At 41.2% G+C, this 23,840-nt stretch overlaps 1 protein-coding gene across 2 annotated transcripts in view; it reads left to right on the top strand.

Moving 5' to 3' along the window:
* ATP9B (ATPase phospholipid transporting 9B (putative)) overlaps window positions 1-23,840 on the top strand; it is a 244,444-nt gene that overhangs the window by 140,256 nt on the left and 80,348 nt on the right. For both annotated transcript variants that reach the window (XM_003788391.3, XM_003788390.3), the window contains exon 12: window positions 9,058-9,218. In XM_003788391.3, the coding sequence (XP_003788439.1) occupies window positions 9,058-9,218 (161 nt within the window). The remainder of the gene's footprint in view (window positions 1-9,057; window positions 9,219-23,840) is intronic.

The raw sequence follows: 23,840 nt of genomic DNA, 5'->3' as shown, positions 1-23,840 counted from the left end.
AGAGAATCTAGGTTGGAAATTAAAGTTTTAATTATAAAAACAATGACTATTAATAAAAACTTAACCACTCCTCTTTTCTAAAAAAAATTTCTTTTTTGAGACAGCTTCACTCTTGTCACGCAGGCTGTAGTGCAGATCACAGCTCACTGCAACCTCAAGTTCCTGGGCTCAAGCCATCTTCCTGCCTCAGCCACCAGGGTACCTAGGACTAAGGTGCTGCCATCAGCTAATTTTTTTTTTTTAAGTTTGTGTGGAAATAAGGGTCTCAGTGTTCTTCCCAGGCTAGTCCTGAAGTCAAGGCTCAAGGCTAGAGTGGTTATTCCCACCTCAGACTCCCCAAAATGCTGGATTACAGGTGTGAGCAAGCTTTTTTCTAAAATTGCATAAGGAAAATAACTAAGTATGTGGAAAAATGGTTTTCCATGAACTCTATACAGTTCTCATGCTGTGTCCAAGGCAGAGTCCATGGAGAAAGGACTGGGCTGGGCTGACACCTGCTGTTGGGCTGTTGTCCCCTGACCCTCCCAGTTCCTGGATTGGCAAATAATGGTTCTGCCTGGGAGCAGGAAACGATTGGGCGGCTCTTTTCTGACTCCCAGCCTTTTAACCCACCAGCTGTGGGCCAGCATTTCCAGGCCACTGACAGGAATAATCTCTTCATACCTCTGAACACTAGAAGGGTATCAGATAATCTTTCTTAACTTTTTAGAAAGAGTTCTAATGTCCCTAAAGGGAAGACAGACCTTGTGCTTAGACAGTTCGGAATGCTGTGACCTTAGAAGGCCTGTCCTCACATTTACTAATGTCCATCACAAGTTTTAATAAAGCCCTAAATTTTAGTATTATTATCAATCTGTGTAAAAATACAAGATTATTTTCTATTCAAGAATATATATATATATATATATATATATTATTATTATTTTTGCAGTTTTTGGCCAGGGCTGGGTTTGAACCCACCACCTCTGGCATATGGGGCCAGCACTCTACTCCTTTGAGCCACAGGTGCCACCCTCAAGAATATATTTTATAAATTATCTTACATTTAGGGTGGCACCTGTAGCTCAGAGGAGTAGGGCACTGGCCCCATATGCTGGAAGTGGCAGGTTCAAACCCAGCCCTGGCCAAAAATTGCGAAAAAAAAATTACATTTAAATGAATATTTAAGAGCACATTTTAAGAGTGTTTCTACCCACCCACCCCTACAAGATATTTAAAATAAGGACTTGGCACCTTCAGAGGAAAATAAAAAGACTCACACTTGCACCCACCTTCTAGAAGAAAATGTCTAAACAACACAGTCTCCTGTACAGACTGTTAAAAATATACTAAAACATGGAAGGAGGTGACAATGCCATGTTTTACATAGTTTAAAATAAAGCCGGGGACTCCCCTTTCTTACTGTGTCTGTTAACGAGTTTTAGGTCTCCTCATGAGAGGCGGGTGTTTTTGTTTGTTTGTTTGCTGGTTTTTTTCAAAAATCTGTCTTTTCCGTTGCTGGGTGGAAAAGAATTCTGAAGGGTTGGGATCCTGGAACATCTTTAAAGGAGCTTGGAACAGCCTGTGACCGTGCGTGCGGGTGCCATTACTGGGGTTGGTCCAGAGCTTCTTTTTAACACGATGAGAACATTCCTACCCCCTAAACTCATGGGTATCATGTTGTTAGATAGTTAGGATTAGAGACGAGGTTAATGCTGTTTGTAAAATATCTGTTAAATATAAAATTACTGGAAAAAAGCCTGTTTATTTAATTAGCCTAAATTGAAAACCAAATGTCTGGTCTCAAATTTCACTTACATGAACAATGTTGAATGTTGGGGTTTTGGGTGTCAGTGGATAGTTTAGATTATTGAAGTAATTATTTTAAATTGGTGGGTGGTCTTGGCAAAACCATTTAAAATTGATAGCTTCCTACATTGTTAAGATTAAAAAAGTAAATACATTTAGGATATTGAAATCATTAAGTAAACTCGATAAAATATTATCAACTTAGTTGTAACTCTAAATCTTCAAAAGCTTTTAGCTCTGTGCTGGTTACTGGTGCTCCCAAGCATTTGGGTGTCCTGCATAACGAGTGTGCGTGTGACGGCAAGTTTTTACTCAGGGACTCTCCCACCCCAGTAATCCAGGATGTTTTAAGTCTAAACTCTGGCCTGAATTCCCACCATGAGACAGCTGTCCCTGCTGACTGGCGGTTAGCACCCTGGCTCTGTGGCCTCAGGACTGGGATGAGTCAGCCTCGCGCGCCCTCTGCTGGCCACACCACCTCATGCCTCCTGCCCACGAGCAGGTGCTAAGCTGAGCAGCAGAGTGAACACCAGTGGTTTCAGGATAGGGTTGAAGGAGAATGAGCTTTAGATTGTAGGGTCTTTCTGTCTCTGATTTTCAAAGAAACTATGTGGACAATTGTATAGTAAAATTAGGAATGATGTACCTTAGAAAGTTTATGGGTTTATCTTAATATTTAGTGCTAGATCTTTATGTAATTTGTGGACAAAGAGTAAGAATTACTTCTCTTACTCTTCTAAGTAACCATTAGAATTAAATTTCTAATGGTTTCCAGACTATTTTTCTTGTTTCCGTATACTCATTTTTGTATTAAATATGGTTTTGACATGTCACAAGTTGAGAATATTTGAAATAGCTTATAATAATTAAAATAAAAATTTTAACCTACTAATATTTTAAGCCCCTCTGTTGCTTTACATTTGATGACTTTGCTATATGTATTATATTTTAATAAAGGTTCTAATGTTAGTAAACACTTTTAGACAGTACCTGGCAAGGCCAAGTTGAACTGCACGTACCTGTCAAGTCAGCCCAAATTTGGGAGTGTGCATGCAGGTGCATCTGTGTGTACATGTGTGCTCATAGATAATGGCCTATTTTCTAGTATTATGGATGATTATAAAAAGCATTCTTGAAGTAGATATGTGTCCTAGGAAATGATAGAGCCCGTTTCAAAATTTCTCCAGTGATCTAGAAGGCCAGCAGTTTGTGAAGATAACCTCATCCTGCACTTGTGAAACCCTTTCAAACCTAGCAGGTAACATGCGTGTAGGTTTTAGTAATAATTTCATACCCAGCAACACGTTCATTACAGGTCGGCTAAAAACGTACAGCATGCATTGTTCTCCACAGCAAGAGTTGTTGAGGGTTGAGTGCCACCCGGGGTGAGGTTTTGCTGGTTCTGTCTCCCAGCTGTGTTTCCCAGTTGGTGTGGAAGGCAGTTTTCCTTTTTTGATTAATAGCTAATCCTCCCAGTAAAACTTTTCTTGTCTAGATAAAGAATATAATGACCTTATTTTTCTAAAAATGTTAAATATTCAAGGAAAAATATTCTGTGTAATAACTGTATAGTAATCAAGAAAAAAACCCTTAAATTCTGAGTATAGAATAGTCAGGCAAAATTTGTTGGGTAGGTGAAAACATAGATTATGAAATGTTCTTTCAGAGTAGACTTTACAGTGCCTATTGTGTAGCATAGTTTTGATTTTCAGAAATTAAGGTGATGTAACATTAAGAATTGCCATACTAACACTTATTTAGGAAGTTTTAAAGCACAGATTATTGAGCCAATAGACTCTAATGGCCAAAAGAAACCTTTCTTATTTCGCAGATCACTGAGGCGATAAACGATAATAGCTCAGACACGTCTGCAGCACTGTGACCAGCCTGCAGGTGCTGCAGAGACATGAGACCTGGTAGTTCATATCCAAAAAGGAAGAGATAATTTTGAAAAGAAGAAGAGAGTATATAACATTTTTTAAAAATCTAATACTTCTAATTAAAACTCCACAATGGAAACATATTACTGCTGTAATATGTAGGACTCAGATTTAGTGTCTGAGTTTCATATACTTGAAATGCAGAAATAAAATGAAGGTCTAAAAATTCATTGTTTTTCCTTGTTTCTTAAGATTTTCCTATATGTAGAAAATACAGGATTATTTGTTTCAGAGATTTTTAAAATGTGCTTTCAACAGGAATTTCAGTTAGGAAAGTATAGCTCTATATCAGTTTTGTAGTCTCAGTCCCATTTCTGAATGATAAAGAACTGACCCACAAATAGTTTAGCTGAGAGATGATCAGTAAGACTGCTAGTGATCTCAAGTGATTTTTCGTGTGTGACTACCTCTGTGGAGTAGTGCTGAATGAATTTGGGGCTTTTCTCTTTTTCAAGTTATTCTTTATTCACAGGGAAAATACAGAACAAGTTAAAATAACATTTAACTTTTTGCAAGAATTTAAATCAGCTCTCTGAAATTTTGCATTTTATTACTTTGCTGTCCTAAAGTACTTCATGTAGTGAGTATACGTGAGCTTTAAAATATGGTAAAGTATTTTGATGTTTATATCCTGCTAATCCAGAGTAAGCCGCCAGCACTCAGTGCTGCCCATACTGTGTCTCGCCATTGGCAGGGCCTACGATTTTATAACACTATGCTTTTGTGGTGTGTGTGCGCTGATCTCTCAGGACCTGGGTGGTGTGATGGCAGTTGTAACTTTGCAGGGAGTTGGATTGGTGCTCTGTTATGGAGATAAGGTCCGACTCTCACGTACCCGTGCATTCATTTAAAAAAACCTGGCTGATCTTTTCTTGATTAAGCAGGAGAATACCATATTTACCCTTTATTGTTGGTATAAACCATTATTTTACTGAGAACCATTAGCTATTTAAAACTTGGTACATAAATTAAAGAGGAGCTAAATGGATTTGTGATTGTTGCCATTAGTAGCATTTCAGATTATACAGGCAATTATTGTGTTCATTATCCTAGAACAGCCCTCTGCAGAGCCTTTGTGGCTGTCTCAGACATTTATGCACAAATTTTCCCTTGGAGATTAAAATTTCCAGTAGCGTATTTAATTTTGTTATCACAGTTGTTTCAAATAAAACAAATATTATGACAAGTAGAAGAAAATTTGCTTTCTAATATAGGAAATTACAATGAATGTTGAAAATGACTTTGCAGTGTACTCAATTTACCTTTCCTTATACAGTCATAATTACTTCAAGTGATTAATAATATATTTTATGGGTGAACAGATTTGTAATCATAGCAGAAGTTGTCTGGTCTGTCCAGGTTATGTTAAGAAATTTTTTAAAGAAAAAAGAAATTCACATCAAAACAAAAGTTACCACTGTCTTTATAGAATCTGAAACTTTGTAAGTTTACTAAATTTTTATGTTAAGTAGCTTTTAAGAGTCCAGATTGTATTTTAGATGAACTGGGGAAACTTTTAAGGGTGTTTCAGAGAAATCAGTTATAAAAAGATTAATTATTAATTGAAAGTGGATTTTTTTTTTTTAAGTTGAGATCTCTTTTCTTCTTACTGTTTTGTTAGAGTTGGCCACACACGGGGCCTGCACTCCGTGTAGCTCTAGCTGCGTTTCAGGGGGAAGAGTCACACTTCAGAAAAGGCTGCCTGAAAGGGTGCCCGTCATTGAAAAGTTGCGCCTCACTCTGCTAAATTTTCACTGCTCTTCTTTAAATTAAAAGGAGTTTGGAGAAGACTTCACAACTGTTATAGTCACTAGGCAAGCAATTGACCACATCTGTCTTCGACAGTTAGAAAGGTGTTAATGCTTTGAATTATCCACATATCAGTATGCAGTGGGTTGCTTTTAATGTTTCCATCCTATATGTGGCATTTTTTCAAAGGAAACTTTGTATTCATTTCTTAGTGTTTTTGTTCTGGGTTTTACCGTCTTTCACTGCTATGATGCTAGGGAAAGTGTGAGGTAGTGGTTATGCATTTTGCGAGACAGTGATTCTTTATTTTATTACAAAAAAAGACCAACTCTGGAAGGCCAGATTAAATCATTCCTTTCACTTTTTAATGGGATTTGGATGAATAGAGTAAAATATGCACTTTGCATTCATTGATAGCATCTTTAGGTTGAGGTAATTGAGTCTTTTTTCCCTGACTGAGTGAATAATGACTTCATCTGATCCTCAGCGAGGCCTGAAACTTAGACCGCCTTTGTCACAGGAAAAGGAGCTGGGCTTTGAAACATGCTCTACTTCCCTGGCTTAATTTTTCTTCATTTTAATCCAAAAACCTATTTTTCTCAATAATTCAAGCATAAACTATGTAGCAGTTGAAGTAGCGGAAATTGCACGATATCTGTCCTGGTTGTGCTGCTTTTAAATGGAGCTGATAAATCAGCGGCTGTGGTCTTCAGCTGCCTGTTCTCAAGGGAAGGTTCAGCCCACCCTCGGCAGCAATGTGGGGGATTTTCAGAACTAGCTAAATATAGTTCCTTTTCAGACAGCCTGTCATCTGAGGAAAGGGCACGTTTTACTGGTGAGAGGAGCTCGGGGGTGTTCTTGTGGACACGGGTTTCCCACACACCCTAATCTGGTCAGCAGAGGATCTGCTGACGTGAATTAGTGAGCGGTGTGTTGTGAGGAGGGCATGGAGTTGGGAACGTCAGGCTTTGAAGAGCCTCTGTTGAAATGAACTGCTCTTCCAGTTGCTGTATTGCGACTTAGAGAAAGAAGAGTTTCTGTGGCCACGTGTATGAGCAGCTATTCCGTATTAAACTGGTGCTTAGGTTTTTGGTTAAATTTTCTTATTTAGGAATCTTGCATAAGGCAGTGATCAAGTGAGACCACATTGCAGAAAGCAGGACAGACGTGGTGGGGGGGGCCACCCACCTGCACAGAGATGTGGGGCTGCCTATCAGGACAGACGTGGCGGGGTGCTGCCTACCGGGACAGACACGGGGGGCTGACCTCCTGCACAGAGATGTGGGGCTGTCTATCAGGATAGATGTGGGGGGCTGCCTACCAGGACAGATGGGGCTGCCTACCTGGACAGATGGAGGGGTGCCCACCAGGACAAACCGGGGGGGGGGGTGTCTGTCTACCTGGACAGATGTTGGGGGCTGTCTGTCAGGACAGACCTGGGGGCTGCCCACCTGCACAGATGTGGGGGGCTGCCTACCTACCTGTCCTGCTGCTCTCTTGGGTTTGGAATTAGAACCTACTGCTCTGGGCTCCTGGTCTCGTCCTTTTGAGTCCACGCTGTTCTGAAAGTGTTAACCAGCAGTAGTGCTGACTGTCTGCTACAAGCAGTGATTTAAAACAGTGGTCCCCAACCTTTTTGTCCAGTTGCATGAGAAACAGTTTTTCCACAGAGCTGAGGAACAAGTGGGGAGAGGGATGGACAGAAGGCCCAGCTCAGGTGGTGATGCTGTGTGGCTGGGCTCCTAACAGTTCCCAGGGTTGAGGACCATAGATTTAAAATGTAAGCCTGGTTAGAAAAGAAAATGTTCTCTTTTATGATTTTTTTAATAATGTATCTCGTATCCTACTCGATTGGCTACTCTTACAAATAAAGTCTTATAATTAACTCATTTTCATAACCTTGGAATTTAGCACACAATGTAGTAGACATTTAAATATGTTTAATTAGTTGAGTTTTCTTCACAGCTGTGCTTAATGGACATTCTGACAAAGTTTTATTTTTTTCTGTATGATGACAGGTTCTAATGATCTCATGTTAGTTTGTGGCAAATATTAATCAAAACCGTATTTCAATTGAACATATTAATTATGGGAAAAGGCTAGCCTTCTACTGGCCAAAATTAGGGATTTTCAAAAGGCTCTATAAAATCAAGTTATTTATTAGCTCAGTAATTCTCAACTTTTTTTTTAAATCAGGGTTTTTGCCAGTCATATTTTCTATAAGTACTCCTTGTCAAAAGTTGTACCAGATTGAGGATTCTAGAGAAGTTTAGGCTGTAGGTAAAGCACTAACCTGGTAGGGTTTAGTCTTCTATTGATGTCGTGTGAATCGGGAATAAACAGTGAAGTTACATGCTGAAGGCGATGGCCTTGCCCTGCACCCCGAGCTCCCCAGGTACCTCGTTGTGTGGGTGGCACCACTGCTCATGCAGAGAGTCTCACGGCAGCGGGCAGAGAATGGCCTTTACACCCACATTTATAGTAAGAACAGAGGTAGCAAACATTTGGGGCTGTGCCTAGCAGGGGCCGAGGACTGGTCCCATAGTCTTGCCAGGGGACACTGTCCAGCTCCCAGATGAGGAAGTCGAGGCTGCGCCCACCCAATATTATGCCACAAAGCGATAGCATCTATATTAGCTGGATTGAGAGTCCCCTCCATCTGGGTCTGCAGCCTCCTGTAGTGCCCACGCCCCTGCCTGTCACCCCATTCCATGCGGTATTGCTGTGCCTTTCAGGGACAAAACTCAGTAAAGAGAAGCTTTCATGTCCAGAGATTAGGAGAGTTTGAAATTGAAGTTATGTGATTCAGAAGAGCCATTTTCTTATAGAATGAGAACAGTTGAGGTTAAACTGTAAAGTTCTCACTGTCTCCAAGATCCTATACAGAGCACACGCATGAGCTAGAACACGGTTTCCTCACACTTGCTCAGCTAGTGGGTGATGCACAGGGTGTGTATGAGTGCCCTGCACTTAACAGGAAACTTGAAGTGTGGGATTTGTGCAGAGTTAAAAGGCCTTTGTTATAAGCTGACTGCTCTATTTCTTTTCCTCTTCATCAAGAGAAGTTACTTTAGAGAGCCCCTTAGTAGGTAGGGCAGACATATATACTATCCTGTTCTTGGAGCACCTCGGTCTGAATAAAGCCCTCACATGGGGGGTCTGTGGGGCATTGCATGGTCAGAAACATGAGTGCTCTCACAAGTGCCGTGCCGGGCTGGGCTCTGGGCGAGCTTCCCATCTCAGTACTGGGAAGCGACTTCACACCCTGCACCCTGAGGGCTGTCAAAAGTGAGGTCTCTCTGCTCTGGCCTCCTCCTGTTTTGTCAACACACCCTTTCTGGAAATGCTCTGGGTGTTCATGGCTCATTTCCAGAAATTCCATCTGAATCTGTAAGAAGTTTTGTAGGAAAAGAGTAAAGTTAATACATTCTTGCATTTCATTATAATCAAGGCTAATATAAGAAAACTCTGTAAGCTTTTTCTTAGGTCATCATTATCATTATGTATTCTAATTTATAGTATTAAAGACATTGTGTTTAGTTTATACGTGTGCTAATTGTATTTTTTTTTTCTTTTCCAGGTTGGTCTGTTGGATCTTGAACTCAACCAGCTGACGAAGGCGCTATTTTTGGCATTAGTTGCTCTCTCAGTTGTCATGGTAACCTTACAAGGATTTGTAGGCCCGTGGTATCGCAATCTTTTTCGGTTCCTTCTTCTCTTTTCCTACATTATTCCCATAAGGTAGGTTTAAAAACTAAAACAACACAAATTTCTGGTTTCCTTGATGAAGATTTATCTTTCTCAATGTGAAGGAAATTATCCAAACAAAGCTAAGTGGGTAGGAGCTAGGAATCTCAAGGAATCTTCTTGAGGAAACAGGGTTTGGGAGAGACATAATCAATTTTGGTTGAATGATCTCAAGATCTAATTCTTTTCCCTATATGAATGTATTGATAATGAAATCTTCAACACTTGGAAGATATTTTCTGATAAAACCTGAACCTGAATCTAACAAAATAACTTGCATTTATTGGGCTTTTGATCCAGCACCTTGGGCCCTGCACAGTCATTGGCAGTTTAGAGTTGTCACATTTGTTAGGTAAAATATCTGAAGATGCAGTATTTTAATATGAAATATTTTTCAAAATGATAACCCATATCATAACTAATGATTGAGTTATAGTTAATAATAGGTGCCTATTTAATTTAAAGACTAATATTTACAACGTAAACACAAAACCATTTAAAAATATTTGCAAAAATGTTACTTTATCAATGATATTCTTGATACATATGATTGCAAATTTTCACAGGAATGAACTAAAACTAAATGATTGTGTGTAAACTGTGAATCTAGAATAACACAACCACTTTTTGTAACATGGAATAAAATGAAACCGTGTAGAAGGATCCCTTTATCTGGCCCTGTTTCTCCCATTTGGAACAGAGGTGTCTGTCTCTGTCCTGCTGTTGTCTCTTGGGAGTGGGTGGCAGGTCTCCTGCTTTCACAGGTCTATAGGTGGTGAGGAATTTGCACAGGATGGGCCATACCCAGATTCTCACCCATCCTTGACCCAAATGGTTTAGGTGATGAGATCTAGGACTTTTCAGCTGATGAGATTTAGATGAGATTTTTTTTTTAGGTGTAGTGTTTGATGTTGTAATAGGTTGAGGCCTTTGGAATACGGGATAGTGTGAATATATTCTGCATATGGGGCAGATGTAAATTTGGGGGGAGGTGGAAAACAGATTGTAGTGGTTTCATTGATGGCCCTCAGAACATATGCCCACCCGAAACCTGTGCATGCGACCTCAAGATGAGATCATCCTCAATTAGAGCAGACCCTAAGTCTAATGGTGAGAGAAGGGCCAGAAACACAACTCGGAAGGTGCCTCAGGGCAGCAGGTGTGAGGATGTGTCTACACTCAGGCACACTCCAGGCTGTGGGTGCTGCCTGATGGCCAGTGACAGTAGCAGAGCGGACCCACTGGACCCACCGTCTGGCTTCCAGAACTGGAAGAAAATAAAATTCTGTCACTTTAAGCCACCTAGTTATGACAGCCCTAGGAAACTAATGTGTATACTACATAAAGTCGTTTTTAACAAAATGCTAGTCACCTGCTCTTCCCAACATGGAGTAAGGAAAGGTTAGGGTGCCACACACTTCCCAGCAGTTGTTTTGCTTCTGATGACAGCTCAGCTCACTGATATTTGGGAATGTCTCCTCACTGCCTGTCGGTCAGTAGTGAAGTGTCACGAGAGGGCGTGTCCTTGTCTCACTTCCTGTGGGCAGTTGAGCCTCCCACAGAGGAGCAGGTGGTGGATAGCAGATAGTGCAACTTGGATAGTGCAACTCATGGTGCTTGGACCTGCTTTGCTTAAGCATTCAGAGCAGTGAATACTTGAGCACCTGCCTGTGGCCTCCTGAAGAATGCTGTGCACCCAGCCTCGTGCAGGATGCACTCTGGCTTTCTCCCTCAGACTGCCTGGCTTCCTCCCTTTCCTGCTCGTTCCCCATGGAAAGAGAAATGACTATTCCCTGCACAACTGAGTCCCCTCCACAGAAGCCAAAAAGTTTGTTTGTTTTATAAAAACATTTTTTCTATCATAAGTCTTTATGTTAGTAAGTTTTTAGTTACTGGCCATGATTAAGCATGATCTCTCTTCACTAGTTTTATATTAAACTCCAAGCTTTGTTGCTTTGGTTGTGCCAATAGTGCAAGGAGCAGGGAAGGCCGGCTAGAGGGCCACACGGTCATTTTGGATCAGGTGGTCCTTTCTCTGGTTCACTCTTTAGAACTCTAAAAATTATGAGGCACCTAAGGTTACCCAGGGAAACAACAGGAGAAAGTTCTGTGATGAAGCATTAGCGTCTTTCCCAGATTGTAAGGACATTGGAAAGGATTAATCTCCCTTTTATAATACCATCTCTGATCCCTGCCAAGTTGCACGTGTGGCAGTGACCTACATGTTGGTCCTGGGGCCTCGCCCCAAGTACTGGCATTCTACCTGCGTCTCAGGGTAAGGCTGGGACATGTGCTTATGGTGTTTCCCTTTGTAGTTTTCTGTGTAAATCTATTATTAATCACAGCATGAATTACAGTGCCAGTTTTATTTTGGCTTAGAAAAAATATATGTTTTATTTGTAAGTCTTTATCCATCCCGTTTCTTGCCTTACTATCAATGCTTGTTGGTATTTTCTGGAGTGAGGCTCTGGGGCTGCTCTGGGGCAGCATGTAGCATCGCCCAAGTGTTTATCTTAATTTAAGTCACACTTGGACTGCTTGTGTTTTGTTTCATTTTTATAAAATTGTAGTTTCTCATTCACTTTTCATAAGTGACTCTTAACCATTTCACGTATTAGTTGCTAAATGTTGGGCTAAACCAATTTCAGAACAACTTAAACATTCATTTAGTAATGTGGCAGAGGTCCAGAAATTAATATACAGTGGCCAAAATGTAGCAGTGCTTTTGTTTGTGAAAATAAACTTTAATCATTTATATCATAATTTTACTTACTAAAATATTTCCCAGAAAATATTTTAACATTTTTATTGTGAAATATAGCAGAGATACAGAAATGTCAAAGTATGTAAAACTGAAAATACATATTAGTCATTTTTTATAAAATGAATACTCATTAAATATTACCCAAGTTAAGAAATAGAATGCCATCCAGCAGCCTCTGTATCTTCTTTATCATAATTTATTTCATTTCTTTTGACATAATCACTAATTTTGCCTTTTAAAAATTTTGTAATAAATAGTTTATTTTTCATTCAAATATTATTTTTGTTGCATGGGCTGCTTCAGTAGTCTTTAAGGATTGTTTTATTTTGAAATTTGGGGGGTATTTACCTTTAATTGGCAATAATTGTACATGTTTATGAGACCCAGTGTGGTATTTTGGTAAATTGTATACATTGTGGAATGCTTCTTTTAACTTTTCTCACTTTTCTTAAGAGCTTTGCCACCTGAAGCTGTGTCCATAGTTACATGCAGTTGTCCCTGGCTGGGTCCTCAGCATCCCTGGGGGAATGGGGTCAGAGCCCTCTCTGTAGATGGCCCTGTTAAAATGAGTTAAAAGAGGAGTCAGCTGTGTGTGCCAGGTTCACCTCCACAGATGCTGTATTTTTGATCCGCACTTGGTTACAGACGCAGAATCCTCGGATGTGGAGGACCACCTGTTTTTATTGAAAAAATGTGCAATAAGTGGGTTGGTGCAGTTCAGAGTGTTGTCCGAGTGTCAGCTATAATTCAGTTTTTCCTGTTTTACTGGTTTACTGCTGAAAGCAGATGGGTGTTTTCTTTTTATGTCAGCGGACGTCGCTGTATGCCAGGCTCACTGTGCTGTGCCGCCAGTGTCTTCCTGCAGCTTGTCTCTGACTTGTCTGAGCGTCTTGATCCATCTGCTGCTGTTGGACTTGGGGTTGTTCCCGGTTCATTCACTGTTGCAAGTGGTGTTGCTGCTGAGACTCATGAGCGTGTGCGTATTCTGCACACAGGCGCCTGTGTGAGCTGTCTGGGAGCTGCATTACCTGACTGTGCCATTTGCAGATTTACTAGTGATGCAAACTGTTTTTCAGAGTGGCCGCACCGCATTCCCTTCCAGTGTCAGTGCAGAGACTGCCCTGTCCTCAGAGCTGGTTTCTCTTTGCAGTCTCTTCATTTCCCAGACTGATGTGAGTGAACAGCTGTGCCTGTGTGTTGGTGTTCACACGTCCTCTCCTGAGGCCTTGGGGACCCTCCTCCCTCCCGGGCAGTCTGTGGTTATACACCCGCTCCACGTGTTGGTTCTTTCTCAGCACCAGGCTTTACTGGCTCCTTTCTCAGCCTAGACCTTGGGCTTGACTTACTCACCCAGCGGTGAAATCAAGAAACAAAAGTTGCTGATTTTATGTAGTCAGATACATAAAATACATTTTGTGGTTGGTTACCCCTCATTTTTATGATGTTCCAAAAAGCCCTTTAGTTTCCCAGGAGGTGAAGCTCTCCACTCACACATCTCCAGCCACTTGTCTTCTGACCACTGGAGATGCCTTGTTGTTTTTTTAATATGGTGTGAAGTAGGGTTTTCAAATACGAATTTTTTTCAAACCAGTTGTCTTAGCACCCTTACAGAAAAGCCTCTCCCTGGTGGTCTCAGCCACTGCTCTGGCCAGAGGCCTGTTTGGGCTGCTACACTGTTCTAGTACACTGTTAAGTTTATTTCTGACCAATTAATAAACTGTCTTAATTAACACTTAGTAACAAGTCCATATTTGATAGAACACACCCTTCCTCTGTGTTTTTTAAAAGTGTTTTGGCTCTTTTTGGCTATGAATCTGGTATGTGTCTTAATTTTATTTAGGTCTTCTCTAATAAAGATAAGTTTTAAAAATTTCTCCATGGAAATGTTGTACAGCTTTTGTTAGAGCAGTTCTTAGATACTTGATATTTTAAAAATGCTTTTGTACATACATTTTTTTAAAGAGCTATTACTTATCTCTTTTTTCTAGTGTAAATTTTATTTCTGTAACATAATTGAACCCATAAATTTTGATAAAAATCTTGCTGATTTTAACTATTAATGTAGAGTATATTAAATTTCCTTTTCATATCATCATATTATCAGTAAAGAATGACTGCTTTATTTCTTCTTCTTTTTTTTTTTTGAGACAGAGCCTCAAGCTGTCCCCCTAGGTAGAGTGCTGTAGCATCACAGCTCACAGCAACCTCTAACTCCTGGGCTCAAGTGAATCTCCTGCCTCTGCCTCCCAAGTAGCTGGGACCACAGGCGCCCGCCACAACACCAGGCTATTTTTTGGTTGCAGCCATCATTGTTGTTTGGCGAGTTCGAACCCGCCACCTTAGGTGTATGTGGCTGGCGCCTTAGCCGCTTGAGCCACAGGTGCCGAGCCTGCTTTATTTCTTCTTCTAATTTTTTTTTTTTTTTTTTTTTGGAGACACAGTCTCACTTTGTCACCCTAGGTAGAGTGCCTTGATGTCATAGCTCACAGTAACCTTAAACACTTAGGTTCAAGCAGTCCTCCTACCTCAGCCTCCTGAGTAGCTGAACTATAGGCGCCCACCACAACACCTGGCTGGTTTTTAGAGACGGAGTCTCGCTCTTACTCAGGCTGGTCTCGAACCTGTAAGCTCAGGCAATCCACCTGCCTCCTCCTAATTCTTTACACCATTTCTTTCTCTTCCTTCTTACTGTGCTAGAGCAAAAATCTTCTGCATGTTGTGAAGGAGAAATAATGACAGTAATTTACATCCTCCTTTTGTTCTCATTGTCAAAAGCGAAACTTTTTTAAAAAGTTGTCATTTAAGTGTGCTATGGATTATTTATAGATACCTTTTAATATGTTGAAGAGTTTTCTATTCCTATTTTACAAAAAGTTATTTTTAACTCAAAAGTATTTGTAAAACAATTTTTCTAAATCTATTGATTATTTTTTATCTTTAAATACTCTTAATATACTAACATGGTAAATTGTAGTGACTGACTTTATGCTGATTTTCCAGCCTTGGCTTACTGAGGACAGGGCCCCAGCAGGCACAGTGTGGCAGACACTGTTCTCTGTGTCCCTGCATTGGCTTTGCTCTGCTTCTGTGAGAGTTTTGCATAGACATTTACATGAGTGATACTGACCTGTGATTTTCTTTCCTTACATCATTCTTTTGGAGTTTAGTATCAGGATTTTGCTGGTCTCATAAAACACTGAATCTTTTCTTAGTTTCTGTTCTCTTAAATATTTTATGTAAAACCTTTGGCGGCGCCTGTGGCTCAGAGGAGTAGGGTGCCAGCCCCATATACTGGAGGTGGTGAGTTCAAATCTGGGGCAATGGCCAAAAACTGCAAAAAAAAAAAAATTTATGTAAAACCAGAATTGTTTGTTCCTTCGACATTAATCATGTCAAGAAGGACGTGTGAGCTGAACTTTTGACTGTGGAAAGATTTTCAACAGATTTGATTTCTTTAATACTTACAGGACTATTCAAGTTTTTACATATTTTTTAATTTTTAATTTAAAAAAAAATTTTTTTTTTTGAGACAGAGTCCCACTGGCCCTGGGTAGAGTGTCTTGGTATCATAGCTCACAGCAACCTCAAAATCCTGGACTCAAGTGATCCTCCTGCCTCAGCCTCACAAGTAGCTGGGACTACAGGTGCCCACCACAGTGCCTGGCTACTTTCTTTCCTCTCTTTTTTCTTTTTTAGTAGCGACTGAGTCTTTCTTTTCCTCAGGCTGGTTTTGAACTCGAGCTCAAGCAGTCTGCTGTCCAAGCTTTTAATTCCTTCAGTCAGTTTTTCAAAGTTTTAGTTTTCAGAAATAAGCCAACTGTATTTAAATTTTCAGATTGATTCATAGACGTTTATGTTTTCCTATTATTTCTTACATATATAGATCTGTAATTTTTACCTTTTTCATTCTTGACATTTATTATTTTTGTTCTTTCTGCCTTCTTTTTCTCTTGACAGCCTTCTGGTAAGTTTAACAACTTTCACAGTCACAGGGAGGCACCTGCTCTGGGCTTCATTGACTGTGATTTCTTTATGGTTTTGTTACCTGTTTCTTTCCTCTGTCTTATTTGGCTTGTTGAAGTGATCTTGAGATGGGTGCTCAGTTGACTAGTTTTTAGCTTTCCCCCCTCTTTTTGAATATATATATTTCAGGCTATAAATTTCCTGCAAATATTAGCTTAGTTGTATCTCAGAAGTTTTCTTAGGAATCAGGTGATTAAATATGAAATGTCCAATCCTGAATCAAAAGTTTAGTTTATTATTTCTCAAACAAGAAGCAGCACAGTTAATTAATCAAAACATTCACCTACACTATCAACACAGTTTTGTATCTTAACGGTAGCTTGTACATGCCAGCACTGAAGAAGCCTGGAAAGTGAGGGGTGATGAAATCACTAAAGGCCTTTTCCACAGCTTGTTGAGAACTGAGAATTTTTCCTTGCAAGAAGTGGTCCAAAGCCAGCTGGTGCCAGACCTGGTGAGCACAGTAGACGACAGAGAGTTTCTAAGTGCAGCCCCTGTAGTTTGAGCAATGTTGTCTATGTGACATTGTTGTCTTACAAGAGGGTTGGCCTTGCCCCACTGACCAGCCTCAGCTGCTGAGCCACAAGCACCCTCATCATGTTGTCCAGCTGGTTGCAGTAGACATCCACTGTAATCCACTACCAGGTTTCATGAAGCAGTAGTGAGTAATATCAGCACTGAGCCGTCACACACACACTATGAGCTTCTTTTGATGAATATTTGATACTGGACTGTGTTCCGGCATCATCTTTATCCAACCATTGTGCCCAGTGCCTGCAATTGTCAAAGAGAATCCATTTTTATCACACATAATAATACAGTGTAGGGGCCAGGCACAGTGGCTCATGCCTGTAGTCTTAGCACTCTGGGAGGCTGAGACTGAGACCCCTGTCTCTACTAAAAATAGAAAAAAAACCCCAAAAAACTAGCTGCGGATTGTGTCAGACGCCTATAGTCCCAGCGACTCAGAAAGCTGAGGCAGGAGGATCCATTGAGTTCAAGAGTCTAAGGCTGCTGTGAGCTATAATGCCCCGACACTCTACCCAGGGCTGTAGAGTGAGACTCTGTCTCAAAAAAACAAAAAACCAATACCATGTGGAAATGGACACTTTAGTGTCACAACAACAAAGAAAAGCAACTTTTGAGATGCTTTTTCTTCCTATGTTTGTGTAACACATGCAGAACCCACCAGCCACCTCCCTGGCCCTGCCAGTTTTTTTCAAATTTAGTCCAGTGCTGTTTGCTGCTCATTCACTGTAGGTTGAGATGGATTCGCTTCCAGTTCATCGTTATCCACCTTGTTCTCAGGCCGCCCACATGGCTCATTTTCAAGATTAAAATCACCAAGAAAGAACTTTTCAAACCACCAAGGTCCTGTGCCTTCGTCAGCCACATCCTTCCCACACACTTGCTGAGACGACACACTGTCTACGCTGCATTGCTCCACGACGGAACTAACACAAATGTACTTATCTGTATGGCTTCACAAAAATTGCTCTAAAAAAATTTGCAAAGATAATCGCAAGCCAGAATGTATATTTGAAAGAATGAGGATGTGCCTTCATAGAAAAAAAATAAAACAAAAAGTACAGGCTTAGTGCCTGTAGCTCAAGGCTTAGGGCACTAGCCACATACACTGGGGCTGGTGGGGTCAAACCCAGCCCAGGCCTGCTAAACAACAACAACTACCAGAACAACAACAAAATAGATAGGCATTGTGGTGAGCGCCTATAGTCCCAGCTACTTGGGAGGATGAATCGCTTAAGCCCCAGAGTTTGAGGTTGCTGTGAGCTGTGACGCCATGGTACTCTACCAAGGGCAACATAGTGAGACTCTATCTGCAAAAAAAAAAAAAAAAAAAAAAAAAAAAACAAGTGTAAAATCTGTGGTCCCCAGCCCAGGCCATGGACTCTACCAGTCTGTGGCCTGTCAGGAGTCAGGCTGCACAGCAGGAGGTGGGCAGCTGGCCCTCCTCACTGCTCTCATCCCTGAGCTCTACCCCTGTCAGATGTCCTTGGGGAGAAAATGTCTTTCATTGAAGCTGGTCCCTCCCTGAGGGCAGAAAGGTTGGGGATTGCTGGTCGAAGTGAAGTGCGTGAGACAGCAACTGTCAAACTTAATAAGTATGGACATCTGATGTTTCATTCTTAATAACCTTAATTGTATTTTGGTTACTATTGGGGCCTGCTGTGGCACCCTGTCTCCTAAAACAGCCAGGGACAGGGATTGAAGGTATGTGTCTGCAAGGGGTGGGCTTCCCATATCTCCAGGGAGAGCCCCCAGCAAACTGTCCTAGCCTTTATTAGAGCATTATACAACAGGCGTGACAGGTGTGACGGGCCCTTCACTGGAGCTACTGTGCTTACCTGCTCTAAGGTTCAACACCTGCTTGCTAAGGAGTGACTGATCTTCTCTCATTAACTCATGCAGTTGCCTGAGGCTTGTCTCTAGGCTGCACAACATCTCCATGCTGGCTAGGAGATGGTCTCACTCCCCTCCCTCAAGAACTGGTGGCCACTGCTCTAAGCCTGGTGCTTGGTCTCCTACAGTTACTGTCAAAGAATATTTTAATTTCTACTGTGATATTGACCCATGGTTATTACTCAAATTTTTAATTTCTATGCATAGTTGAAAATTTTCTTGTTATTCATTCATTTTTAGTTTAATTGCATTTTTACCAGAGAATATATATTTCTTATTTGAGATCTATGAAATATGTTGAAGTTACCCAACATTTAGTCAACTTTAGGGACATTCCACGTGCACTTCCAGCATCTTGGCTTCTGAGTTGTTGGTCCCAGTTCTGTCTGGGTTGAGATTGCCAATCTGCTGCTGGTTTCACAGTATTGTAAATTTGTCTTGTTTTTTCTTGGAATTCCGTCCATTTTGGTATTATATATTTTGTGACTTTGGTATTAGATGCATACAAATTTAAATTGTTGTCTATTTCTGGTGAATTAAGCATTTTCTCATTATAAAGTGACTTTCTTTATCTCTACTAAAGCTTTTTGCATTAAATTCTACTTTGTTTTGTGTTAATGTAGCGATGCCAGCTGTCTTTAATTTGCTTGCATATCTTTTTCCATCTTTTACTTTCAGCTTCTCTGTGTATTTATTTTTATGGGTGTCATGTAATTAGCATACATCTTGTATTGGCACGTCACTTTGTGATTAATATTTATCTGCTCTGATGATTTTTGACTAGAGTACTACATGTACAGCTATTTTTAGTTTAAATCTCCTGTTTTGTGGCTTTAATACAACTTAACCTATTCCATATTATTCTCCTTTTTTGCCGTTTTGTGTATTTTTTTTTTTTTACTTCCACTGTTTTTTCCAGCGGAGAAGTTATATAAGCTTCTTCTATTCTTTTTGTAGTTATATTGGAAATTTAAAAAATTATTGACTTATCAGAGTCTAAGGTCACTTTCTTTACAGGTCACCGGTAAGTGTTAGACTTATCTCTTTCTGGACATAGGACATTTTGGTCATTTATTTTAGTTATAATTTCTCTCAGATCTCGAGATGCTGTTTGTGCATCTGGGTTCCTGTGTTTCTGGTCTTCATTTCCCCGGGCATCACACACCTGCCATGTGGAATAATTTTTCTTCTGTCAGAAAATTGTTCTTTTTGTATTTTGTTTAGTGCCGGCCTTTGCTGGGAACTCTCAATTTTGTTTTGCCTTCGTTCTTGAAAAGTACCAAGTTGTCCCATTTCTTTTCCTTTTTTTTTTTTTTTTTTTGGCTTCACTGTTGCTGCCCAAGAGTCGACCGCTAAGTCTGCCCTTTGCTGCGCCCTCCCTGCCTCCCCAGCAGATTCTCACCTTCTGTCCTTGTTGGCACTCTACACACACTCTGCTGCTCTGTGTTTCGGCATCATTTTTCTTCTTATATAATGGTTAGAGTTCATTTGGCTTCTTGCATCTGTAGATAGATTTCTTTCATTCCGTGTGGGAAATTAGTGGTCATCTCTTCCGTGTCCTGTCCCCGAGGATGGCAGCTCAGTGTGCGGTGGGTGTCCTCACTCCACCTTGTCTCTGCTCCTCTTACTTGTGCATTTTCTGCCTTCTTTGCCTTCAGGCTTCCTTGTGTATCATCCCACTGTGTCTTCCAAATCATTATTCTATCTTTGGCACTATCTAGTCAGCTGTTAAACCAGTTGATTTCTTAATATTAATTAATGGTATTTTTAGTTCTAAAAGTTCTCTTTGGTTTCTTTATGACATTATTTCATTTCTAAAATTGTTGCCTATTCCACAAAAATATTTTTCTCATTTTTCTTCTGCATCTGGCTGTTCACAGTCTGCATCTGCATGTTGATAGCTGAGGCCTCTGTCTGCTGTTTCTTCGTGTACTTTGGTCTCTGGCCCTTCCTTGTGGTGTCTTGTTTTGCCAAGTGGTGGTATTTGTTGGTATTGTAGGTATTTTGGGTAATTATATTAGAATTATCCTATAATTCCTAATTATAGGAATCATTTGAGAACAAAGATGAAGGCATTTTTCCCAAGACACATGCACTTCTCCTATGTGTGCTTGGAGGGAGCCTCGGTCTCAGGGCTTCTCTGTCTGTGGCCAAGAGTCAAAGTCTCAGAATCATCCAGGACACTCAGACCTGACCCCAGTTCCCACACAGCACGTTAGTTGCTCCCTTGGTGTGAGGCACAGGCCTTTGTGACCCCAGCTCATGGTGGGAGGGTGTGTCTCTCCTTACATGTGCAGCCCCCAGCCATTTGGTGGTTCTGGGTTTTTATTTTTGCCCCTTGCTCAGGTGGACCATTGAGAAGAAAGTTCCATTTGTCTCCCCTTCCATGTGTCTTACAAGTTCTACTGCATGAGGAACAACAGCAGCAACAGCCTGAATGCCGGGAAGTCCCGAGTCCTGTTTGATGTTGAGGGTTGGTGTGAGTCTGAGCAGAAGGCTCAACGTTGGCTCCCCAGGGACCCTCTGCTCACAGTCCCAGGAGCCAAGGACCCACATCCCCTGTGCCCCACGTGTCTTCTGACTCACCTGATGTCCCCATCTTTCCTGGGCTTGGCCCATCTGGAACATTGCTGCTCAATTGATTTTTCCTAAATCAAATCCCCAGTCCCCCTACATCCACCCAGAAACGTCATAATGTGATTTAGAATTTTTTTTATTGTGTTAAGACATTTATATTCTACATTTAGAATGTTTTACCTGTACCCTTGTAAGATGCACCATAGGTGTGGTCCCACCAATCACCCTCCCTCAACCTATCCTCCCTCATCCCCTCCCCTCCCTGTCCCCGTATTCTTGGGCTATAATTGGGTTATAGCTTTCATACGAAAGCTACAAATTAGTTTCATAGTAGGGCTGAGCACATTGGATACTTTTCCTTCCATTCTTGAGATACTTTGATAAGAAGAATATGTTCCAGCTCCATCCATGTAAATATGAAGGAGGTAAAGTCTCCATCTTTCTTTAAGGCTGCGTATTCCATTGTGTACATATACCACAATTTATTGATCCATTCATGGGTCGATGGGCACTTGGGCTTCTTCCATGACTTAACAATTATGAATTGGGCTGCAGTAAACATTGTGGTCCAAATATCTTTGTTGTAGTGTGATTTTTGGTCTTTGGGATATATACCTAGTAGAGGAATTATAGGATCGAATGGCAGGTCTATTTTTAGTTCTCTAAGTGTTCTCCAAACATCTTTCCAAAAGGATTGTATTAGTTTGCAATCCCACCAGCAGTGTGAAGTGTTCCCTTTTCTCCACATCCATGCCAGCATCTCTGGTTTTGGGATTTTGTGATATGGGCTAATCTTACTGGAGTTAGATGATATCTCAGAGTAGTTTTGATTTGCATTTCTCTGATGATTAAGGATGGTGAGCATTTTTTCATATCATGATTTAGAATTTTGCTGACACCAATTTAACTACTCTTTATGCCTTGCTAGATTTCTGTGCCCTAGGCCCTGTATGTGATTCACCTGATAGACTTTCGTCACCTGCACCTTGCCCACAACCAGCTCTCCTCGAGGGCCTGTCCTTTCCGCTGAGGTTCGGGGTCTGTGTCTTCTGTGACTCCTCGGGCTGTTTGGACCAGTAGCCACTCCCTCCCACTGCTGCCCGTCCAGCATCGCTCTCAGTCACCTCCTGTTAAGGCTGTGGCTGATCCCCATGGTGGCCCTGCCAGTACACAGCCTTCTACAGATGTTGCTGTCCTGGCTCAGAAAGATTAAATCTATTGTTAGTCTAAGATCATGAATTAGTAAGTTTGAAAATTCAGCACTGATGCAAGCCTGACTTCAAACCTTGAGTTGTGTTCACTGTGCTTCCCCCCGTGGAGCAGGCAGCAGAGCTGAGGAGGCTGCAGGGTTCACAGTTGTCTGGGCTCAGATGAGGGAAGGAGGACTCCTGAGATGCCCAGTGCTGGGACCAGCTGTGTGACGGCCAGCCCTGGGTTGGGGGGGGGGGCGTCCCTCCCACCAAGACAGAGTACACGTGTGTGTTTTTATTTCACTTGGCACAGGAAGGGAGCGGGCAGGAGTGTTTCTCTCTATTGTGTGTGTTTATTCAGAGATGCTTGTGGTGAGGCTGAGCTAGAGGTCTCACAGGCTGTGGGGGTGTCAGTGCGAAGCCCAAGGACAGTCCAGACTAGGCCTGGAGGCCAAACACTGTCTTCAGCATCAGCTGTGATGGGCGATTCCACTGCTGGAATGTTTTGGTGCTGTACCTTTTCACCATTTTTCATGGTGTATCATGAAAAATGTAAAGATACCTCAGAATTAAAAGTGTTGGTAGAAATTTGGAGAAAATGGCCTTTGTGTCCTTTCAGCCTTATAGTTATAGGAAATAGTTTTAATTATTTTTGATAAAACTTCTGATTAAAATGACTTCAATTTTCTTCTGCTTGATTGAGAATCTAAAAATAAGTCCACTTTCGGAGGAATGTGTGTGAATTATTTCAGGTAGATTCATTCCCTAAGGGGACTGGGCCCACCTGCTGGTGATCAGGCTGCAGGTTTAATTGTAATAAATTAGAGCTCAGAGGTCGCGTGGCGGGGCCAGTTATACCGCACTGGGTGTTTTAGGGAAATGCACCTCTGAGTTATCACAGTCAAGTTGCCTTCTCAGACATTGGTGTAGAAGGAGGTTTGGAGGATGTAAGCGAATCTTACCTTCTGAGATTTCCCTTGAGCCTTCTTTCTGAAGCTTAAAGCAGATTCACATAGGTTCCTATTGGTAACATTCCTGAACACAGTATTTGTTTTTAAGATGACTTATTTCGTCTTTCTTATTACATGACTGTTAATGTCATAATTACCTCCTGGTTCATTTATCCACCTCAAATTACAAATAACTTTTCCACTTATCTGAAATAGCCCTCTTAGTAACAACTTTATAGTTGTTAGATTAGCAATATAATAACCTTAAAATATATCTGATATCTATCAATCTTATAATCTATTTCTACTATTCTCAAAACAGTAGGCTGGGTGTCCACCGTGGGGGGCCACAGAGCACACAAAGTTGTATAAAACAAGATATTTTACCAAAAAGTAAATGAAATATAGTCATGGTAATTACTTTGCCAACTTTGGACATCTTAGAGATATTTACCATTAACAAGCAGATGGCCATGTTGACATTTGGACTCTGTGCAGATGTCACCGTGCTTGCCAGGTGCTGACCTGCCACTCCCTAGAGAGCCGCTGCTGTGCCCTGTGCCACAAGTGTCCCTAGGCTGAGGAGCTGGCCCTCTGCAGCAGCTGTGCTCACGGTCACCACTCTGGACATGGTCTCCTGTCCCTAGGCTGAGGAGCTGGCCCTCCGCAGCAGCTGTGCTCACGGTCACCA

This window comes from Otolemur garnettii, unplaced genomic scaffold, assembly GCF_000181295.1.
Source record: "Otolemur garnettii isolate 467f Iridium unplaced genomic scaffold, OtoGar3 scaffold00027, whole genome shotgun sequence".
Lineage (NCBI taxonomy): Eukaryota > Metazoa > Chordata > Mammalia > Primates > Galagidae > Otolemur > Otolemur garnettii.
Note: the sequence above shows the minus strand (reverse complement) of the source record. Positions and strands in the feature narration are given on the sequence as shown.